At 43.5% G+C, this 18,733-nt stretch overlaps 1 protein-coding gene across 1 annotated transcript in view; it reads right to left on the reverse strand.

Moving 5' to 3' along the window:
* Positions 1-3,043: 3,043 nt before the first annotated feature.
* Positions 3,044-18,733, reverse strand: part of VIT (vitrin) — a 44,760-nt gene continuing 29,070 nt past the window's right edge. Inside the window, exons 4-6 of the mRNA XM_023555274.2 lie at positions 18,138-18,271; positions 12,849-12,926; positions 3,044-3,243 (exon numbers count right to left, since the gene is read on the reverse strand). Coding sequence (XP_023411042.2) covers positions 3,044-3,243; positions 12,849-12,926; positions 18,138-18,271 — 412 coding nt within the window. The remainder of the gene's footprint in view (positions 3,244-12,848; positions 12,927-18,137; positions 18,272-18,733) is intronic.

Here is an 18,733-nt window from a genome sequence, read left to right on the forward strand (position 1 = left end):
AGTTCCTACTTTCCACTGGATTCCCTCCAAGCCCCCGTGTCCTGTCTGAGAGGGCATCTCTTTACCTCATTATGGAACAAAGATGACTCATGGACCCTAAGCCCCAATCACAGGTCACTCCTGTTTTAGCCACATACTTCTCAGGTGTCCTAAGCTGAAGTGCTCTGCTGTGGGGGGTCTTGGTGGGATGTGTTCCCTGATGTAGCCCAAGATCCTGGAATGGTACCTAACATATAGGAGGCAGTCTGTAAATATTTGTTGAGTGAATACATGACTTATATTTTGCTTGAACACCCCATCTACTTCCAGAATCTTTTAACTATAGTCACATATATCAGAGAAAATAGAAAAATACTCAATAAATGCAGTAATAGCAACTCACTTGTCTACAGCAGTAGGAGTGTTGTTCTCTTATAATTGGCAGAATATTTTGAGCTCATTTGAAGAAAAAAGAAGTTATTTAAGTACCAAACATTATTTAATATAGTTGGTTTAAAATCTCACAGCAAATATCTATAACCATGTGTTAAGACACAGGTCTTCGTGAAAGTAGATTGGTGCTTATATTGGGATGGAGGGGTATTAGGAGAAATGATGACTGTTAATGGGCAGGGGTTTTTTTTTTACGGGGTGATGAAAATCTTCTAAAATTGATCCTGGTGAGTCAATTACACAACTCCAGTGAATATACAAAAAAGCACTGAATTGTAAAATGGGTGAATTGTATGATATGTGAATTAGATCTCAACAAAGCTGTTATTAGACAAAAGACACAAGCACCCCAAACATCAGTTTTCAACTCTCTCCATGACTACAGAAAATCCTTTGACTAGGCAATACAATTTGTAAAAAAGTTTCCTTCCACTCCATCTTGGCTGCTTTCTTAGCGATTGCCGCGTGTGCTGCCTGGAAGGCCTGCTCTGTGTATTTGCCCAGCAGCCCGTGGGTCAGCATGGAAGACGGTGCTGGACAAGGATGAAGAAGGAAGGCTGGTCGCCTGGGAGGCTGCTGTCCAAAGCCCCTGTCCCCACGCCAGGAACAACGCAGCTTTGCCAGGGTGGGCGTCACTTCTTCAAGTTTCTTGCGGTTTTCCACAAGTTCAGGACCAACTTGTAACAGGATTTCAAAGCTCCCAGTACAGCAAGTAAATATGCCATATGTTTAATTACATGTGTTAGATAAGAGCTGACGTCCTCTAAAGAAGAAACCGGAGAAAACAACTTACAAATATGCACTCAGCTACTCAAAAATCTTTGAAAGAATCACAGCTTCTAAAAATCAAGAGATTGAAATAAAAAAGGAAAACTTCTGGCTCCGAGGCCCTTGTTAACCCAGCCAGCCAGCATCCTTCCTAGCTGTGTCCTCTTTGTTGTCAGGTGTTGTGTGTCTGTGGTGATAATTAGCCTGAGTTCTGTTTGGAAACAGACAAGGCTGGTGGTTGAACAACACGATGAATATAATTAATATTGCCAAACTGTACATGCGAAGATTATAGAAATGACAAAGGTTTTGTTACCTATATATTTACCACAAATAATAAAAAAGAAGGAATGAAATATTAGCCTGAGTTAAACAGGAATAGGGTGGTAGGGGGGTGTCTGATAGGTTTCAGAAACCCAAATAAATTAATTTTTTGATATCCTTGATCTGGAACTTTCTATGACAGTTTCTTCCACGAGTTGTCTATGAAATGGGATAGGAATAAAAAACCCTATTTCATAGGATTGCTGGGAAGATTAAATGCATGCGGTGTGCCCGGCACATGGTAAATATGGAATGTGTCCATTGTATTGTTACTTGTTATCAATTACAGCAGAAGCTGGCTATTGTGGGCACCCTCTAATCTCACCGCTGTGTCTGTGTCGTTCTTTGACGGTCAGGCCCCTGGTGCTGTGATGCTTCATTGGTGCCTGGGGTATTGGTTTATGGCAGAGATGATTCCTGCAAGGGAGGCAGGCTTCCACCGGGGTGGGAATCCTAGCCCTGCTGCTTCACAGCTGTGTCCCTGGGGCCAGCTTCCTCACCATTCTCCTCCTGGGTTTCTCATCAGTACACTGGATTAATCACCTTAGAAGTCACACGTGTACTTTGAAGGTTGTTATGAGGATTTGATAGGCTAATATCGGTAAAATGCTCAGCACACAGTCTGCCACGTTGTAAGCGCTAATTCGTATTTGTGAAATGAATGGACGGATAAATAGCTGAGCTGTGATGTGGAAGCCATGTATGTGACAGTTATGTCTGGAAGCTGGAGGTGAGGCAGAAAAGAACAAGTTTGGGCATTTCCTTCTGAAAGAAAAAAACAATGCAGGGACCAGGTGGGAAATATTTAGAAAAAATTGCTGGGGTAATCATGGCATTTGTTGTGGAATTTCCCACCCCCTTTCCAGAAGACCTCTAGCCCAGGGTAGTTTAGATATAAGCCTGCTAGAAACTTGAGATTGGATTATCAAATCAGCACTTCAGGTCCTGTTTGATGTAACACTGAGATTAATTACATAAACTGAACTTTGCTAAAACCTAAAGCATGATTTAAGAAATAAGACAAAAACAATCAGAAAAGGGATAAAAACTTGAGCTATGTGAGTTTTCCTAAAGGGCTTCTTTTGGTTTAGTTTGTTTTTAATATTTGAAGGCTTTCAGGGTGTACCGTTCATCACTTCACAACAAAACAAAGCAAAACAAAAACACCAGTGTTCATAGAAATCTACTGTTCTTAGAATTGAACTTTTGGAGAAATGAGGATTTTGCAATGGGAAAATTTTTTATATAATAGCCTACCTTCAAAAGTATAATAACAGCAGTCTTATTTTTGAATTTCTATTAAGCTCCTCTGCATGGTTTGCTTAGCTCTTATTGGCTCAAGTTTACCCCTTGTGTCTGGGAGGACGTCAGCCACACACCCCTGGCCCAGCTTTCAGGTGCTCCCCACTCACCCAGCTGAAACGGCGGGAGGTGGCTGCTGCAAACTGGTCTTCACATGGAGCTGTTTTCTCTAAAATTCAACCCCCTGCTTGTCTAGTCTACAGCAACAGTGATCTGCTTACTGACCCGGCTCCTGGCTCCTGTGGAAAATGGGCTGTGGTCTGGGGCTGCCGGTGGTTGAGGCTGCAGATGGGGATGCCTTTGGCAAGAAGGTGTGGGTGGCCTTGGCTGCAGTGGTCGTCGGCACCTGCGTCAGGGTGACTGGCATTGTGGCTGTCTCTGGAACTGATGGCTTCTGATAGGCTTTTGTTGTCTCACCTGTAAGAAAACAGAATCACATCAGGGCCTTCAAAATAGCAGGTAGGCTCTTATAGGACTAGAAATAAAATAAAGTGAACAAGTGTTTATTGAACACCAGCTACAAGCAAAGACCTGTGCTAGGCACTGCAGGGGGCAAAATCTGGGTGAATGACCCACCATTCCCGCCCTAAATCAAGGTATAATCTGGATGAAGAGATAAGCCAATAAGCAAACCAAAGATGAAATAACAATAGAATATTCAAATGACATCTCAAAACAACAAAATAGGCAAGGCAGAATATGATCAATGGTCAAGTTAACTTGAAAGAAGCCAAAAGCAATGGTTCATAGACACATTGTTGTTGCTGTTTCAATCAGCATTGGCCTCGGGATAGGGTACCTGTGTAGTGAAAATGGTTAATGCAGGTGGCTGCTTACTGAAAGTTTAGAGGGTTGAGTCCACCCGGAGGTGCCCCAGAAGAAAGGCCCAGTGGCCTACTTCTGAAAAATGAGCCACTGAAAACCCTGTGGAGCACAGTTCCACTCTGACACACATGCGGTCACCATGAGTCAGAGTTGCCTCGATGGCAGCTGGTGTGTGTGTGTGTATGTGTGTGTGTGGGTGACTGCCTCAGTGATCAATCTCACTGCCTCCTCCTCTGTGTGTGGTAAGATCTCCCTCTGCTTCCCTCTTATAAAAAAGCTTCCCTCTTATAAGAGCATGTAAATGCATTTATGGTCCACCTGGATAATCCAGGAACATTTTCTTAGCTCAAGGCCCTTAATTAATCACGTCTGCAAAGAGCCTTTTTTGCCATAGACGGTAATGTCCACAGGATTCAGGGATTAGGACGTGGATATCTTTTGGAGGCCGTTTCTCAGCCTACTGCAGCATCCCAGCTCCAGCCTTAACTCTGCTAAGGACTGATGTGTTTTTGGCACACAGGAGAGTAAGTCAAGGGAAATAGAGTCCGAGATAAGAAGGCTGTGCCCTCTTTGTGGGATCTGTCTTTCTTGACACTGGAGAACAGTGACAGAACCGTCGCCCGGGAAAGGCCACATAGACAAACATGCGGCTGGATGTGCAGACCCGCTGCCCAGTGCTGGTACCTGCTCATTTCCCCACCCTGATGCTGTCCCCTCCTGTGGGGTCACAGCAGTGACAAGGGAGAGCAGGTCAACGCACTGTGCCTTGGAATTGGGCTGGAGTGTAGCTGTTCAATGTGCTCCTGCAGGCATTAGCTGGTGAGGCAGGAAGTGGCTCCCTCACTTACCATGTGTCACGGATTGAATTGTGTCCCCTAAAAATATGTGTCAACTTGGTTAGGCCATGATTCCTGGTATTGTGTGGTTGTCCTCAATTTTGTGATTGTAATTTTATGTTAAAGAGGATTAAGGTGGGGTTGTAATACTCTCACTAAGGTCACATCCCTGATCCAATGTCAAAGGAGTTTCCCTGGAGTGTGGCCTGCACCATTTTTTATCTTACCAGAAAAAACCAGTGCCGTGGAGTCATCTTACAGGAGATGAAAGGAAAGGGAAGCAAGCAAGCAGAGAGCAGGGACCTCATACCACCAACATAGCAGCGCCGGAGCAGAGTGCGTCCTTTGGACCCAGGGTTCCTGCGTGGAGAGGCTCTTAGTCCAGGGGAAGACTGATGACAAGAACCTTTCTCCAGAGCTGACAGAGAAAGCCTTCCCCCAGAGCCGACACCCTGAATTTGGACTTCCAGCCTACTAGTCTGTGAGAGAATAAACTTCTGTTTGTTAAAGCCATCCATTTGTGGTATTTCTGTTACAGCAGCCCTAGATAACTAAGGCACCCTGTTTCTTGCCTACAAGTGGGTCACCTTTACATATGCCTGTGTACTGTGCTAGACAAATTACTAAAGAGCCGGCAGCAGCCTCCAGGGTTCAGCCAGTCATGGCACCATCCTCAGGCAAAACTGAACCTGCATGATTTAAGACATTTCCATTACTTGAAAGGGATTGAGCTTTCGTAACAAGTCCTAGAGAAGTTTCTAATTTCTCCAAAGTATTCCTCTGTCTTACCCTGTGGTAAATGCTACTACCCATTAATATCTCTTTAGGGAGATGCAGGCCCGGGTTCAAGCGACATCGTATAGGGAAAAGCCATTTTGTAGAATCACTTGTGGATTTTACGAAATGTTGTTTTTAGGTGCCATTGAGTTGGTTCTGACTCATAATGACCCTATCTACAACAGAACAAAACACTGCCCTGTATTGCACCATCCTCGCAATCACTGCTATGTTTGAGACCATTGCAGCCACTATGTCAAGCCATCTCCTTGAGGATCTTCCCCTTTTTCGCTTTCTCTACCAGACATGATGTCCTTTTCCAGGGACTGGTCCCTCCTGACAACATGTCCAAAACATAAGACGAAGCCTCGCCATCCTTGCTTCTAATGAGCATTCTAGGGGTACTTCCAAGACAGGTTTATTTGTTCTTCTGGCAATCCATGTTATATTCAATATTTTTCACCAATGCCAAATTCAGGGGCATTCATTATTCTTTGGACTTCCTTATTCATTTTTCAGTTTTCACATCCATATGAGGCGATTGGGTCAGGCACACCTTAGTCCTAAAGTGCTATTTTTGCTTTTTAACACTTTAAATAGGTCTTTTGCAGCAGATCTGCCCAATACAATGTGTTGTTTGATTTCCTGAGTGCCGCTTCCGTGGATGTTGATTGTGGATCCAAGTCAAATGAAATCCTTGACAACTTCAATCTTTCCTCTGTCTATCATGAGGTTGCTAATTGGCCTAGTTGCGAGGATTTTTGTTTTCTTTATGTTGAGGTGCAACCCATACTGAAGCTGTGGTCTTTGATCTTCATCAGTAAGTGCTTCAAGTCTTCTTCACTTTCAGCAAGCAAGGCTGTGTCATCTGCATAAAGCAGGTTGTTAATGAGTCTTCCTCCAATCCTGATGGTGTGTTCTTCTTCATATAGTTTATCTGCTTGGGTTATTTGCTTAGCATACAGCCTGAATAAGTATGGTGAAAGGATACTACACTGATGCGCACCTTTCCTGACTTTAAACCATGTAGTATTCCCTTGTTCTGTTCGAACAACTGCCTCTTGGTGTATGTACAGGTTTCTTATGAGCACAATTAACTGTTCCAGTATTTCCATTCTTTGCAGTGTTATCTATGGGCTATTGTTTTTGTTTGCCCTCTGTCCTGTGTGGATCAGATCTGTCTTTAAAAGGGAGACAGAAAATCACTCTACCCCAATTGCTCACAGTTCCCAACTGAACTTAAAGCCCTTGATGTAATTCATGGGACAGGCTCTTCTTGAGTAATTTGAAGTAAAACAGTTTCTTCACACAATCTCAGAGGGGTGGAAATTTGGTCTCTTTTTAAAAGTTTTAAGAGGAAAAATTTATATAACTTCCCTTAAAAAAAAACTTCCCTTAGGCCCTTAATATATTACTCTCTTGGACATGGTCAAGAGCAGCTCTGGACAGCCACCTTCTCAACAGCAGCAGGAGGTGGGTCAGAGCTCCACATACCTGGCTCATCATCAGAACTGAGGTGGAGGCATTAAAATGGCGATGCCAGGGCCCTGCTCAGAGACAGATCTGGAGATGAAAACTGACTAGAGAACCACTGCCAGTACCAGGCTTGACTCCTGGTCGCTAAAGGTTTGTGAGCTTGGCTCCCTTCTTTGTAAACTGGGAATGTTAACACCGGTTTTGTAGCCTTGGAAACCAGCATACGTGGAGTCTTGCTAGGCTTCAAGCTAGATAAACCTCCCTTTAAAGTGGCAGTCCCACTGTGGAGTAAGTTTTCACCAATTTAAATGAAAAACTCCAGTAAAAATCATAAAGGGATACCCCTCTTTGTTGCTACTTTTTCTTGAATTATGAATTCCTTTTAGAGATTGAGGGTAGCAGCTGGCAGGTTTCAGCATGCCCCTGAAAAATGCTTCCTGGTCTCTCCAAGAATGTGAGCTAACAGGTTAATCAGGTTAGGATGACCCCCCAAAGCATGAGAACTTTCTTCCAAGGGAAATCATCACACTTGAAAAACAGAAGGCATCTTGGTTCACCTTGTGCAGCTCACACAGCAGACAGGCATTACCTGAGACATAAATGCTGTTCCTGAGCAGGCAGTTAACAGCCATTAGGCAGCAGCTGTTACTTGGCTGGAGCCTAAAGCTACTCCGAGCTGAATAAAATTAGATAAGTGTTGGTGTGGAGACATTCACCAATACCTGGGAAGGCACATCCCTGGTACCACAGCAAGAAAAAAAAAAAAGTTGTTGTCACATCAGTTCTGACTTATGGCGACCCCATGTGTTCGAGTAGAACTGTGCTCCATAGGGTTTTCAGTGGCTGGTTTTTTGAAAGTAGACCGCCTGGCAAGACACCAGGGGTACTGGTTTCCTAGGCTGCTGCAACAAAGTACCACAAATTGGGTGGCTTACAAGAGCAGGAATTTATTGTCTCACAGTTGTAGAGACTTGGAGTCAGAATCCAGGGTGTTGGCAGGGTCTCTCTATGAAGGCTCTAGGGGAATGAAGATCCTTTCTTATCTCTTCCAGCTTCTGGTGGCCCCAGGCATTTCTTTGTTTGCAAATGCAGCATAACTCCAATCTCTGCTTCTGCTATCGTAGTGCAGTCTTCCCTCTGTCTCTAAGTGTCTTCTTTTTTATAGGACCCCACTCATATTAAATTAAGATCCACCCTACTCCAGGATGACCTCATGTTAACTGATAACACCCTCAAAGACCCTATTCCAAACAAGGTCACGTTCCTGGGTACCAGGGGTTAGGACTTCAGCATAAACTTTTTGGGGACACAATTCAACCCATAACATCAAGTATCCCTCTTATGTTAGAATCCTTGGAGTTTTGCTCAGAGTGTGGTACATAGGAGGTGCTCACTGCATGGTTATTGAATCAATGAATACATGAAGGAATGCATTTAATTTTTTAACTCTGATAACCATGGATGATCTAGTAATAGGAGGCTGAAAGTAATACCTAAAGGATGAGATGGTTTAGTAAAGGGGACAAGTGATATCAGTAGAGCCTGGCATTATAACTAGGACTTTTGCTATAAGGAGCCCCGGGAAGTGCAAACAGTTAACATGCTTGGCTGCTAACTGAAAGGTTGGATGTTCGAGTCCACCCAGAGGTGCCTCAGAAGAAAGGCTTGGAGATCTACTTCTGAAAAATCAGCCATTGAAAATTCTACTCTGACACACATGGGTTTTCCAGGAGTCGGAGTCAACTCGATAGCAACTTTTTTTTTTTTTTTTGCCATACATTTATAAATTTTCATAGCAGCACATTGCCCCAGCTTACAGTACTCCTTCTTTCAGTCACTCAGCCACATGGACCCAGTGTTTGCTGGGGGTGGACGTGGTCAACTGGGCTCTGGTGCTTGGGTAGACAGAGATGAAGTTATAGAAATGATCGGCAAACCAAGTGGATTTCAAAATTGAAGGCATCATTTGGCTGTACTTTCTATCTTCTCAGGGAGTCCTGGTGGCACCACGGTTAAGCACTTAGCTGCTAACTGGAAGGTTGGTGGTTTGAACCCACCAGCTGCTTTCATAAAGATTTACAGCTTTGGAAACCCTATAGGGGCAGTTCTACTCTGTCCTATAGGGTCCCTAGGAGTCAGAATCAACTTGAAGGCACTGGGTTTCTTTGTTTTTGGTTTTCTTCCTCTTCCACCCTTTATATCTCCCTGCTCCCCCTGCCCCCCACACACACTTTATCAGCTTTAAGGTGATACAATCAGAATTTGAGTGCGATTTGGGCTGGGTAGTCCTGTGCCCTTGGGCAAGTTACTAAACTTCTCTAAGAATATTTGTAAATGGGGACAATGTCAGGACTCTGCCTCAGGGTTGCTGTGTAACACAGTGCTTGGCACAAAGAAAGCTGATAGCCACAGTCACAGGGGGTCCTAGAGATTCTTCCTGTTATCCTAGGATTCTGGTTAAGGCTCAAAGCTAAAATCAGATGCTCCCAAGTACCCCTGTTCTGAATGTGCAGGGGTGCCCCTGTGTGAAATGGCAGCAGTAATAATAATAATGTCAGAACGTGTTTAACTTTGGGGGGATACTGCAAGTCAAGATCAGCTCAAGGTTGATCTCTCTGAGGTGGAGGTCAGACATACTTCCACTCTCCAACCTTTTTTACCAATTCTGACATCAGCTGTCCCTCCCACGGCACTCTCTATTCTCCATTGGGTTCGATAATCTGTTGCAATGGCCACACATAACGCACAGTGTGGGCAAGGGGAAAAGCTTGCACTTGAGAAGAGGAAGAGAAAAGGGGTGGTGGTGACATTCCTCAATAAGATGGTCCCTACGTAGTTAAACTTAAAGCCAAGGAAATGATCCCTATAAGGGTCCCTAACCTGATAAAGTCCCTAACTTGGTAATTAAACCTTAAGCCAAGGAAATAATCTCTTTAGGGGTCCCTGTCTTGGCTAATTAAACATTAACATGGAGAGATAAGAGACAAGAAGGATAAAAAATTCTAAGAAAACAACTATCGGGGCTCTCAGATTCTTTATATCTGAGTAGCCTGCTTGGTGCTCCCTAGTCAAGTGTACTTTTGTTACTAACCCTCTGTTAGCTAATAAACCTCTGCTTGCTTGACACTATTTGTCTCAGGGTTTGAATTCTTTCCTACACCGAAGACAAGAACAGAGGCTATTCTCCGGTAGCAACAGACCGTACTTTTATTTAAGTGGTTTGTTGAGGAACAACTTGAGATCGGGATCAACAGGCTACAACTCAGGAATCAGGAAGCATGCAGGCAGTCTTCGTTCTTCAGTGTAGGACAGCTTTGTCAGCTCCTCTTGGCCCCACGAGGACAGGTTCCTTTCGGCTCCCTCAGGACATGATCCTCTTGGTCCTGTTGCTGCAGTCTCTGCCACTGGGCCTGTCATTGTCCTTGACCATGTTATAGCTCTTTTAGGAGGTTCCTTGCCTCTTTTCGGTCTCTGCTTCTTCTCCCTTTTTTCTTCCTTCTGCTTCTTTTCTTGCTTCTTTCTGTCTCTCAACCTTAGTGGGGCTGGTTGCTTAAATACATAAACTCCTTGTCAATTTCAAGGCATGGCACTCTCACCAGGGCCATGAACTGACCTAGCCCCTCTCTGTAGGTGACAGACATGTCATTTGCATATTAGGCAAGGTTGGGCTACAACTCATCTCATTTGCATAGTCTATTGACCAATCCCTGCAAGGTACATACCAATCAACGGGTCGGCTGCAGCCCAGGACCAAACAAAAAGCATCAAATCCAGTTGTTTATAGCTTAACCCGGAAAGGTCAATCAACCTGGACAAAAGTAACAAACCTTCTGGGGTAGAAAAGTAGGGCAAAGGTAACTCCTCAGGGCTTAAGGGAAAAATAACCTGCTTTTCCAAAGAACCAAGGCAAAAGGCCACCTAAAGGATCTCATTTCACCACAGCCTGAACTGCCCCCAAGTGGGGCCAGTTTGCTCTCCCTGAGGTTCGCTTATAGCTCATCTCAGGAGAACTGGCATAATCACCCCCTACCTCACCCCGGCCAGTGAGGGCAAGGACAGGGCCAGATGAAGAGGAGCTACCTTTTGGGGAGTGCGGTATTCAGGGTAAGAGGTTTTCCCTCTCTTCCTATGTGCTCTGTCCTCCCCAAGCCAAATCAGGTGCTTCAAGAGAGACATTCATCAAGGTTGGTTGGGCCCATGGGAGAGGAGGTGGGCGTCTCAGTCCTGCTGACGTGTTCTGAGTTGCAGGGATCAGAGGTCCACCCTTATGTACTGCAGGATCTGAGTTTGGAGAGAAGGTTTTGGAGTATTCTGGGATCCTAGAAGCACTCTCTCCCTCATGGTAAAAATAGGAGGTGCTTGACATGTCGTCCCAGAAGTTGGGGGGCTTGCTTGAATATAGTGACAGTTTCTGTACCAGGGATCTCTGAGAGTGTGTGCATATGGGGGGGCGGTGGTGGTGGTGGTGCTGGAGTGGCCCAGGTCAGCAGGGCTCGGGAGGCCAAAGCTGAAAGTGATGGGAAGAAGTATGCCACCTCGCCTTATCTCAGCTCTCCTCAGACCTGGAGGAGGAAGAGAGCCCCAGCTGCTCCCTTGGCTTTCTGCTAGGGGGCAGGAGAGGAGGGGCTGCCCAGGGGTGCTGGGCCAAGGGATGGCATACCTAACTTGGAGAAAGACTTCTGGCTGAACACTGCCCCTTGCCCCTGATATCCACACACAGCACCTATTCAGAAGTCACTGTGTTAGCCTAGCTGAGATAACAGAGAGGACATCTCCCCCACCGACTGCCCAGTCACTTAAGGAGATTTCTGTGACAGTTTCCTGTTCCCTGTATCCATACTGAAAGAAGAAAAAAGTGATGTCTCAGAAATGGATGATGAGGCACCTCCACCTGCTGCCAGCATGGGGTAGGGGGGTGGAGGGTGGGTGCACAACTATATCCTTACAATTGAAGCGAACTATCCAGAGTCTGGATTTCTGGACTAATTAATAAGTCATTGAAGATAATAGTAGTTGGGGACAGTTACAGAAGGGGGGCATCGTTCCTTAATTGTATGCCAGGGCTCCTCAAATTAGGACAATATTATTAGCGTAAGAAAACATAGTATCATGGTTTAGAAAAGGGTTTCTGGAGCCAGGATGCAGGGTTTGATTTTCAGCTTTGCTACTTACTAGCTGTGTGGCAAAGAGTAAGTTACTTAAACTCTCTGTGCTGCATTTTCCTCAAGCTCTAAATTAGGACAAGAATAGTACTTACCTACGGTGTCGGGGTGATTAAACACGTGATTATCCTGCTCTTGGAGCACAGCAGTGCTCAATAGATGCTAACTTCTATTGCTATTCTTAAACCATTGTTCACTTTAAGTACATGAATAGAACCTGAACAAAATAAAAAATCAGCTAGCCCATCAAGTTTCTGGAAACCATGCAAGATCCCATTAGAAAGCAATTCCCAAGTTCTCTTTGCCCGTGTGGGAAATCATAGCACCCCACAGACACAGTATTGCACGGCACAGTTCTCACTTTAGCACAGAAATCTATAAAAAGGCATTTCCTTTGCCTGAGGTCTATCTGCACCCCCTTTTGCAATTCACATGGAAGCTGGGTGGGCACAACCAACCCACAGACAGGGTCGGTTTTGGCCTGGGTTGTTTGGATCGGGTGCCGTCCCCTGAGGGAATCCGTTATCACATAAGCCACATCATTGTCTTTGCTTCCCTTCATGTCCTACCTAAGTAGATACAGCTTTTCTCTTCCAGCTGCCAGGAAGCACTTCCAGACAGAATGTCATGTCATCTTCTAAAGCAACAATATAGTAAAATTCAAGGCAATAGTCATTCTGAACAAAAATGGCACAAATACAGAGACAATCTTGGAATTGCTAAAACAATACAAAACAAAACAGAAAAAATAAGGCCTTCATTCTTCAGCCCCAGCCACCTGATCCCATCGATTTCTGTGCCCATGTTCCTGGCATCTGTTAAAATCTTACTGGAGACAGTGGAGCCTGATTGGGGACGATGTTAATTTCTGCACTATCTCCTGAAACACAACACTGCATGTTGACGAACTCAGAAGATTTCGATGAAATCACACGCAAACACTTGCCTGCCTTGGCAGCTGGGCTTTTAGATGATGAATATGTAAGAGCCGCTGGGTAGGTTACACCCTTTTTGGGTTTACCTTCTGCAAAAAAGAAAAAGAAAATTGATTTATTTCTAGAGTGAGAGGTTTAGATGGTCCTGTACTGATAAGCTGATTCCTTCCTTCCAATTTATCTCTCTGGAGTTCAATAAAACCAGTCTTCCTTGTGCTGAATTGTTGATTACGATAAGAAAGTCAAAGTGGCATTTTGCCTCCCTGTATAGCCTGCATTTTATTAATATCAGAATGGAAGCAATAAAATCTCCATGATTCAGAGCTGCTTCACATTAGCAATCTTTATTTCGCTCATGAAGATGACATGTCAGCTAAGGTTTTCATATATGTGGCTTTGAATGTTTAATTAAGTCCTTAGACGAATCTAAACTATTCCACGCTGCTGTCCTGTTAGATGACAGAGTACGCTCTCCTGGTCGCAGCCAGCTATGGGGTGGATGGCTACCTCTCCCCTTCACTGACCCTGTGGATCTATCTGAATTCCATGGCACTGAAGAAACCTGAATTAACTATTTGTTACCCTCCCACGGAGAGAAATTTGTGAGGAGGAGGAACGCTAATGCCTGTCATGGGAAATAATGAAAGCATTAAAACAAAACAAAACAAACTGTTTTCAGGTGGTTGGGGCTGGTTAAAGCAGCAACCAAGTCTCACAGGACTGAAGAATTGCCTGAGAAGGCTGCTGCCTGCAAAGCCTTCCTACAACCCTGAAGTGATGCGAGAAATTCCATCAAGTAAGCTTTGTTCTGAGATTAAACTGAAAGCACTACTGGATTGTACGTAAGCCCCCTGAAGGCAAGTAATTTGTCTGATTTGTTGATTGTTGAATTCCCAGGGCCTAGTCCTTGTGATGCAGTGGTTAAGAGCTTGGCTGCTAACAATGACAAGGTCAGCAGTCCCAATTCACCAGCCGCTCCTTGCAAACCCTTTGGGGGCAGTTCTACTCTGTCCTATAGGATCACTATGAGTCAGAATCAACTTGACTGGGCAATGGGTTGAGATTAGTGTTTACAGGTTCCTGGGTGGTGCAAGTGGTTTGCAATTGGCTATTAACCCAAAGGCTGGTGGTTCAAACTTACCCAGTAGCTGTGTGGAAAGAGCTGGCGGTCTGCTTCTGTAAGATTATAGGCAAGAGAACCCAGTGGGACAGTTCTATTTGATAACACATGGGGTTGCCATGAGTTGAAATCAACTAACCAGCAATGGATTTCTTGGTTTTTGAGGAGCAGTGTTTAGGAGACCCTGGGAGGTACAGTTAACATGCTTGGCTGCTAACTGAAAGGTTGGAGGTTCAAGTCCACCTAGAGGAGCCTCAGAAGAAAGGCCTGCTTATCTAGTTTAGAAAAATCAGCCACCAAAAACCCTACGAAGCACATTTCTGCTCTGACATACAAGGGGTCACCATGAGTCAGAGTCGACTGGACGGCTGCTGTTTTTTTAGAGCAGTGGTTGGCATGTAGTAGGTGCTCAATAAATATTTATTGAGCAAATGAATATCTTAATACTTAGATCTTTGCTAAAATTCAAATACCTACGGGAGGAAAATCCTCATTATTGAATATTTATTTCTAATAATGAAAGCATTCCAGCTGTCCACCGAGGGAATGCTGTTACAGGCTGGGGCTTGGGGAGGAGATAGAGAGGGTTGGGGCATAGGAGCTGGGGGGTTGGAACAGAACTTAGTCCTTGATTTTGCCAAACATCCTTTTGGCACAAAGGACTTTAGAAGCAGACGGGGTTTTAGGAAGGGTCTGGAATTGAGAGTAAGGAAATCTAGGTTTCTGTTTCTATTTTGCCATGGATTAACTGGCTCAGCTCCTGATATTCTCATTTTTTTTACTCAGAAAATATGGATAATGACATGACCCTATTCACTACACAAAGTTGTAGGGATCTAATGGGGGAAAAAAAGCCCAAAATGTTTAAGAACTCTAACCAAACCAAACCAAACCCAACCAAACCCAACCCACTGTTGTCAAGACAATCATAAAGCCCGTTGCCGTGGAGTTGATTCCAGGGTGTACCTAGCCTATAGGGCTTAGTAGAGCTGCCCACAGGGTTTCCAAGGCTGTAATCTTTGTGGAGGCAGACTGCCTCGTCTTTCTCCTGCAGAGCCACTGAACCATCAAACTTTCTGTTAGCAGCAGAGCGCTTTAACCGCTGCATCACCAGGGCTCCTCAACTAGAGCTTGGTATTTCCGGCTTCTCCGCTCCTGTCCAAGCCTGCCACACTAGGGCTTGTTTCACACTCGGTGAGGTCCCTGAGGCTGCGGGCCACACTTCCTCACCAGAGAGCCGTGCAAAGGCATCATCTCCGTGTGTTTATTCTTCTTCTCACATCTGAAATCCTACGGCCTTTTCTGTTTCTGCTCAGGAGGAGCAGAAGTCTGAGCTCAGTTTTCTGAAATGCGGGGATCAAAGAACACATGGCCCACCCCATTCCTGGACTGGGGAAAGATCATTTTGACCCAAAATGCACAGTCCACTCCCAGCCCACCAAAGTCATTAATTGAAGCAGCACAGTTACGTGTGAAAACTGGAAATAAAAACCCAGTGAAAGGTCACAGGGGCATGTGAGCCTTCAGAGAAGGATTCTGACACAATCCAATTAAACTCGTTGGCCGCCAGCCTCTGAAAAAGGGGCGCCGTGCTCCTTGGCGGCCAGGTGATATCCTTACGCTGCAGTGCACTCTTCCCAGCTCATTCATTCGAAAGAGCCATTCCAGAAGCAGAGACGTTTATTATCATTGGCAAGAAATATTTTCGGTTAAATGTCACTAGGTGAAATGAGGGGAGATGGAAGCTGAGATTTATAGAGAATAATCTCAGCAGATTGATTTTCACTTAAAAAACCCCCAAACATCTCTACTCACATGGAATTAATTTTCTTTTAAACCTCTACTGGGATTCCTGGATTGCAGGCGAAGCAGTTAGAAGTGAAACACTCTTAGCCAGGAGTGACTTGGTAAACACCTATGTGGAGATTCTGTTTCTCCCTCTGCTCAACAACTTTGTGTTCTAGACATTAGCATTTTTACAGGCCCTGGTCTGAATTCTTTGTTACCACAGTGCTGTGGTTGATTCCCCCCACTAGCTTACATAGTAACCAGTCTAATTTGAACCCTGAGAGAGTAGAATTCGGCAGGCAGGAGGAAACAGGGATTACTCAAATTGAGAAAATCCTAAAAAGTCTGTCTGTAGTCCTTTTACAACTCTGATCTATGGCAGATAATGGGGCTTGGGGCATGGGGTGCATAAATGTGCCTGAAAGTCACTTGATTTGAAGACCTTCTACATTCGGAGATACTTCTCTCTTACCCTGCCTCAACCGGCCTTCCACGGGTGGTTCCTTCTCAGAAAAGTCCCATGGCACCTCTTGTTAGGATACCAGGAAGGTTTGCTGGAATCTAGTTTAAAACCCCATGGAACCTCCTTGGAGATAACGGGAGATCCAAGATCTACGGTTAAGTAAGTTTAGGGTGGGAATAAAACATTGTGTTGTGCTCAAAGACTAATATGGACATGTCAAAAGTCTGAAGGACTTTCAGTGGTTAAACTTTGATAATTTGAGCATTAAAAAGAATAATGAGGATATGGATTAAAACATGCTATAATTAAAACAAAAAAAGGTGGAGAAAGTTAGTTAGGATGCTAACTATCAATTGTAAAAGGAATACTCGAATTAGAAAAACTATAATTGTGCAATCCCTAACGTAATACATGCTATAGAAAAGATCATCAGCGGATGTTAAACCATTGGGTGACATCTATTGGGAAACAGGCTAGTCTCACTATCTCAAAGTATCACCCTACAGATCGCTTATTAATTACAAGGTTTTTTTTTTTTTTTCCCCATGGAGAGATATGGTAAAGTAGCCAAGTAATCAAATTTAGCATCACCAACAGTTGGACAAAATGACATTACATGTTTCCTGATACAGCTATTGTGATATGACACGATGGGTACGCTTTGATACTGGCCATGTAGCATCCTTGCCAAAATGTTTAATTTAACGTGAATCTAGTCATGTGGAAACAGTTGGACCAGTCCAGTTCGTGGGACCAAGTATAAGACAACTGTCCTGGATTCTTAAAAAATGTCAATGCCATTAATAAACAAAATAGGTAGTGGTCATGGGGGACAGTTCCACATGTCACTAAACAGACATGACAGGTAAATACAATTCATGATCTTTGATCATATTGTGGATCCGAAAAAAAAAAAAAAATGTTATGAAGACTATTTGGGGGATATTGAATACAACTGAATAAGAACTGTATATTAGATACTATTACTATATTAGTGTTAATTTTTACAGGTGTGATACTGGTATTATATTGTGGTTATTTAGGAAAATTTTCTTAAAAGATGTGTGCTGAAGTATTGAAGGGTAAAGTAGCATGATGTCTCCAGTTTGATTTCACATGGTTCGGGACAAAATAGAGAGAGAGAGAGAGATAAAGCAAATGTAGGAAAATATTAACAACTGGTGAAGCTAGGTGAAGGGAATTCATTGTTCTAGTCTTTTAATTTCTCTGTAAATGTAAAAATTTTCAAAATAAAATGTGCATTGGGGGAAATTTTCAAAAATAGAAAAGGGAAGGTGGACAAAGATTCGTGGTTATCTTTTCACTGTAAAGTTACACTAGTCACTAGCTCATTGACATTACCTCTTTGGAAGAAGAAGAAGAAAAAAGAGTGAAATACGATTGTCTATCAAATTCCTGTGGTGCTGGACAGGAAGAAGTGACTGAGGAGTGAAATGAAATGAAGTAAGTAAAAAATTGAAAAAACCTAAGTTAAAGTTGCAGCTCAGCTTTGAAGAACGTATGTCCCTATCCAGTCACTTACCAGAAACCTCAGGGAAGAATGAGGCAGATATGAGGTACATCTGTCCTAACTACAGGACTATTCAACAACCCAGGTTTTTAAAACATAATTCACTTACTTAAAAGCTTGGTTGAGCTTATAACTGCGATGTGTTTAAAATGAGCAATTGGAGGCCTTTTAACATTTTCAGGTTTGATTTTGTGGTGATTTGTCACTGATAATTATAATTCATTGTTCCTTGATTCTAATTATCAGAAGAGCTAATGGTTCCAATTTTTATGCAATGAGGTGGGTCATAAACAAAAACATAAACAAAAACTTATCAGCGCATTGAAAAGAACACATTTCTCCCTTTGAGGCCACTTAACCCATACCACATTTAGCACATTTCTAGAGCGTGGGGATACCTGAGACAATGAAGGACTCTCTCCATCGTGGTAGAGATAATGACTGGACACCATTGGAATAACTCCCTTTATAACCAGACTGTCCAGCAACTTTCCGAACAAGTATTTTCCCTCCTGAATTATCAAGCACACCACTGTGAAGAGAAAAAAATAATTTTTAAAGAATAAGCAGAAAAATATTGTTTGATATGATCAACAGACCATCAAACCAGCCTTCATCTTTATTTAGAAACAATTGAAGCAGTGAGATTAAGAAAAGGTTCACCATGACTGCAGCCCAGATCTTGGGAATGGTGCCCCCATTACACAGCCTGACATTTGCCCTCCCAGGTAAAATACCCTCTCTCTTATTAATGACTCGATTGTTTTGCCAGTCAGAAATCTCTCTTCCACCATGTTTCAAATTTCCTTTCCTTGGTTTCCTCATCCCCACTAGTTTTTTTTTTTTTCACTTAGAAATTTTACTTAAAAAATATTTTTATTGTGGTAAAATATGTATATCAAAAGCATTTGCCATTTCAACCATTTTTACAATTTATAACATTAATTATATTCATCACGTTATGCCACCATCACCACTATCTATTTCTAATTTT

Source organism: Loxodonta africana, chromosome 26, assembly GCF_030014295.1.
Source record: "Loxodonta africana isolate mLoxAfr1 chromosome 26, mLoxAfr1.hap2, whole genome shotgun sequence".
NCBI lineage: Eukaryota > Metazoa > Chordata > Mammalia > Proboscidea > Elephantidae > Loxodonta > Loxodonta africana.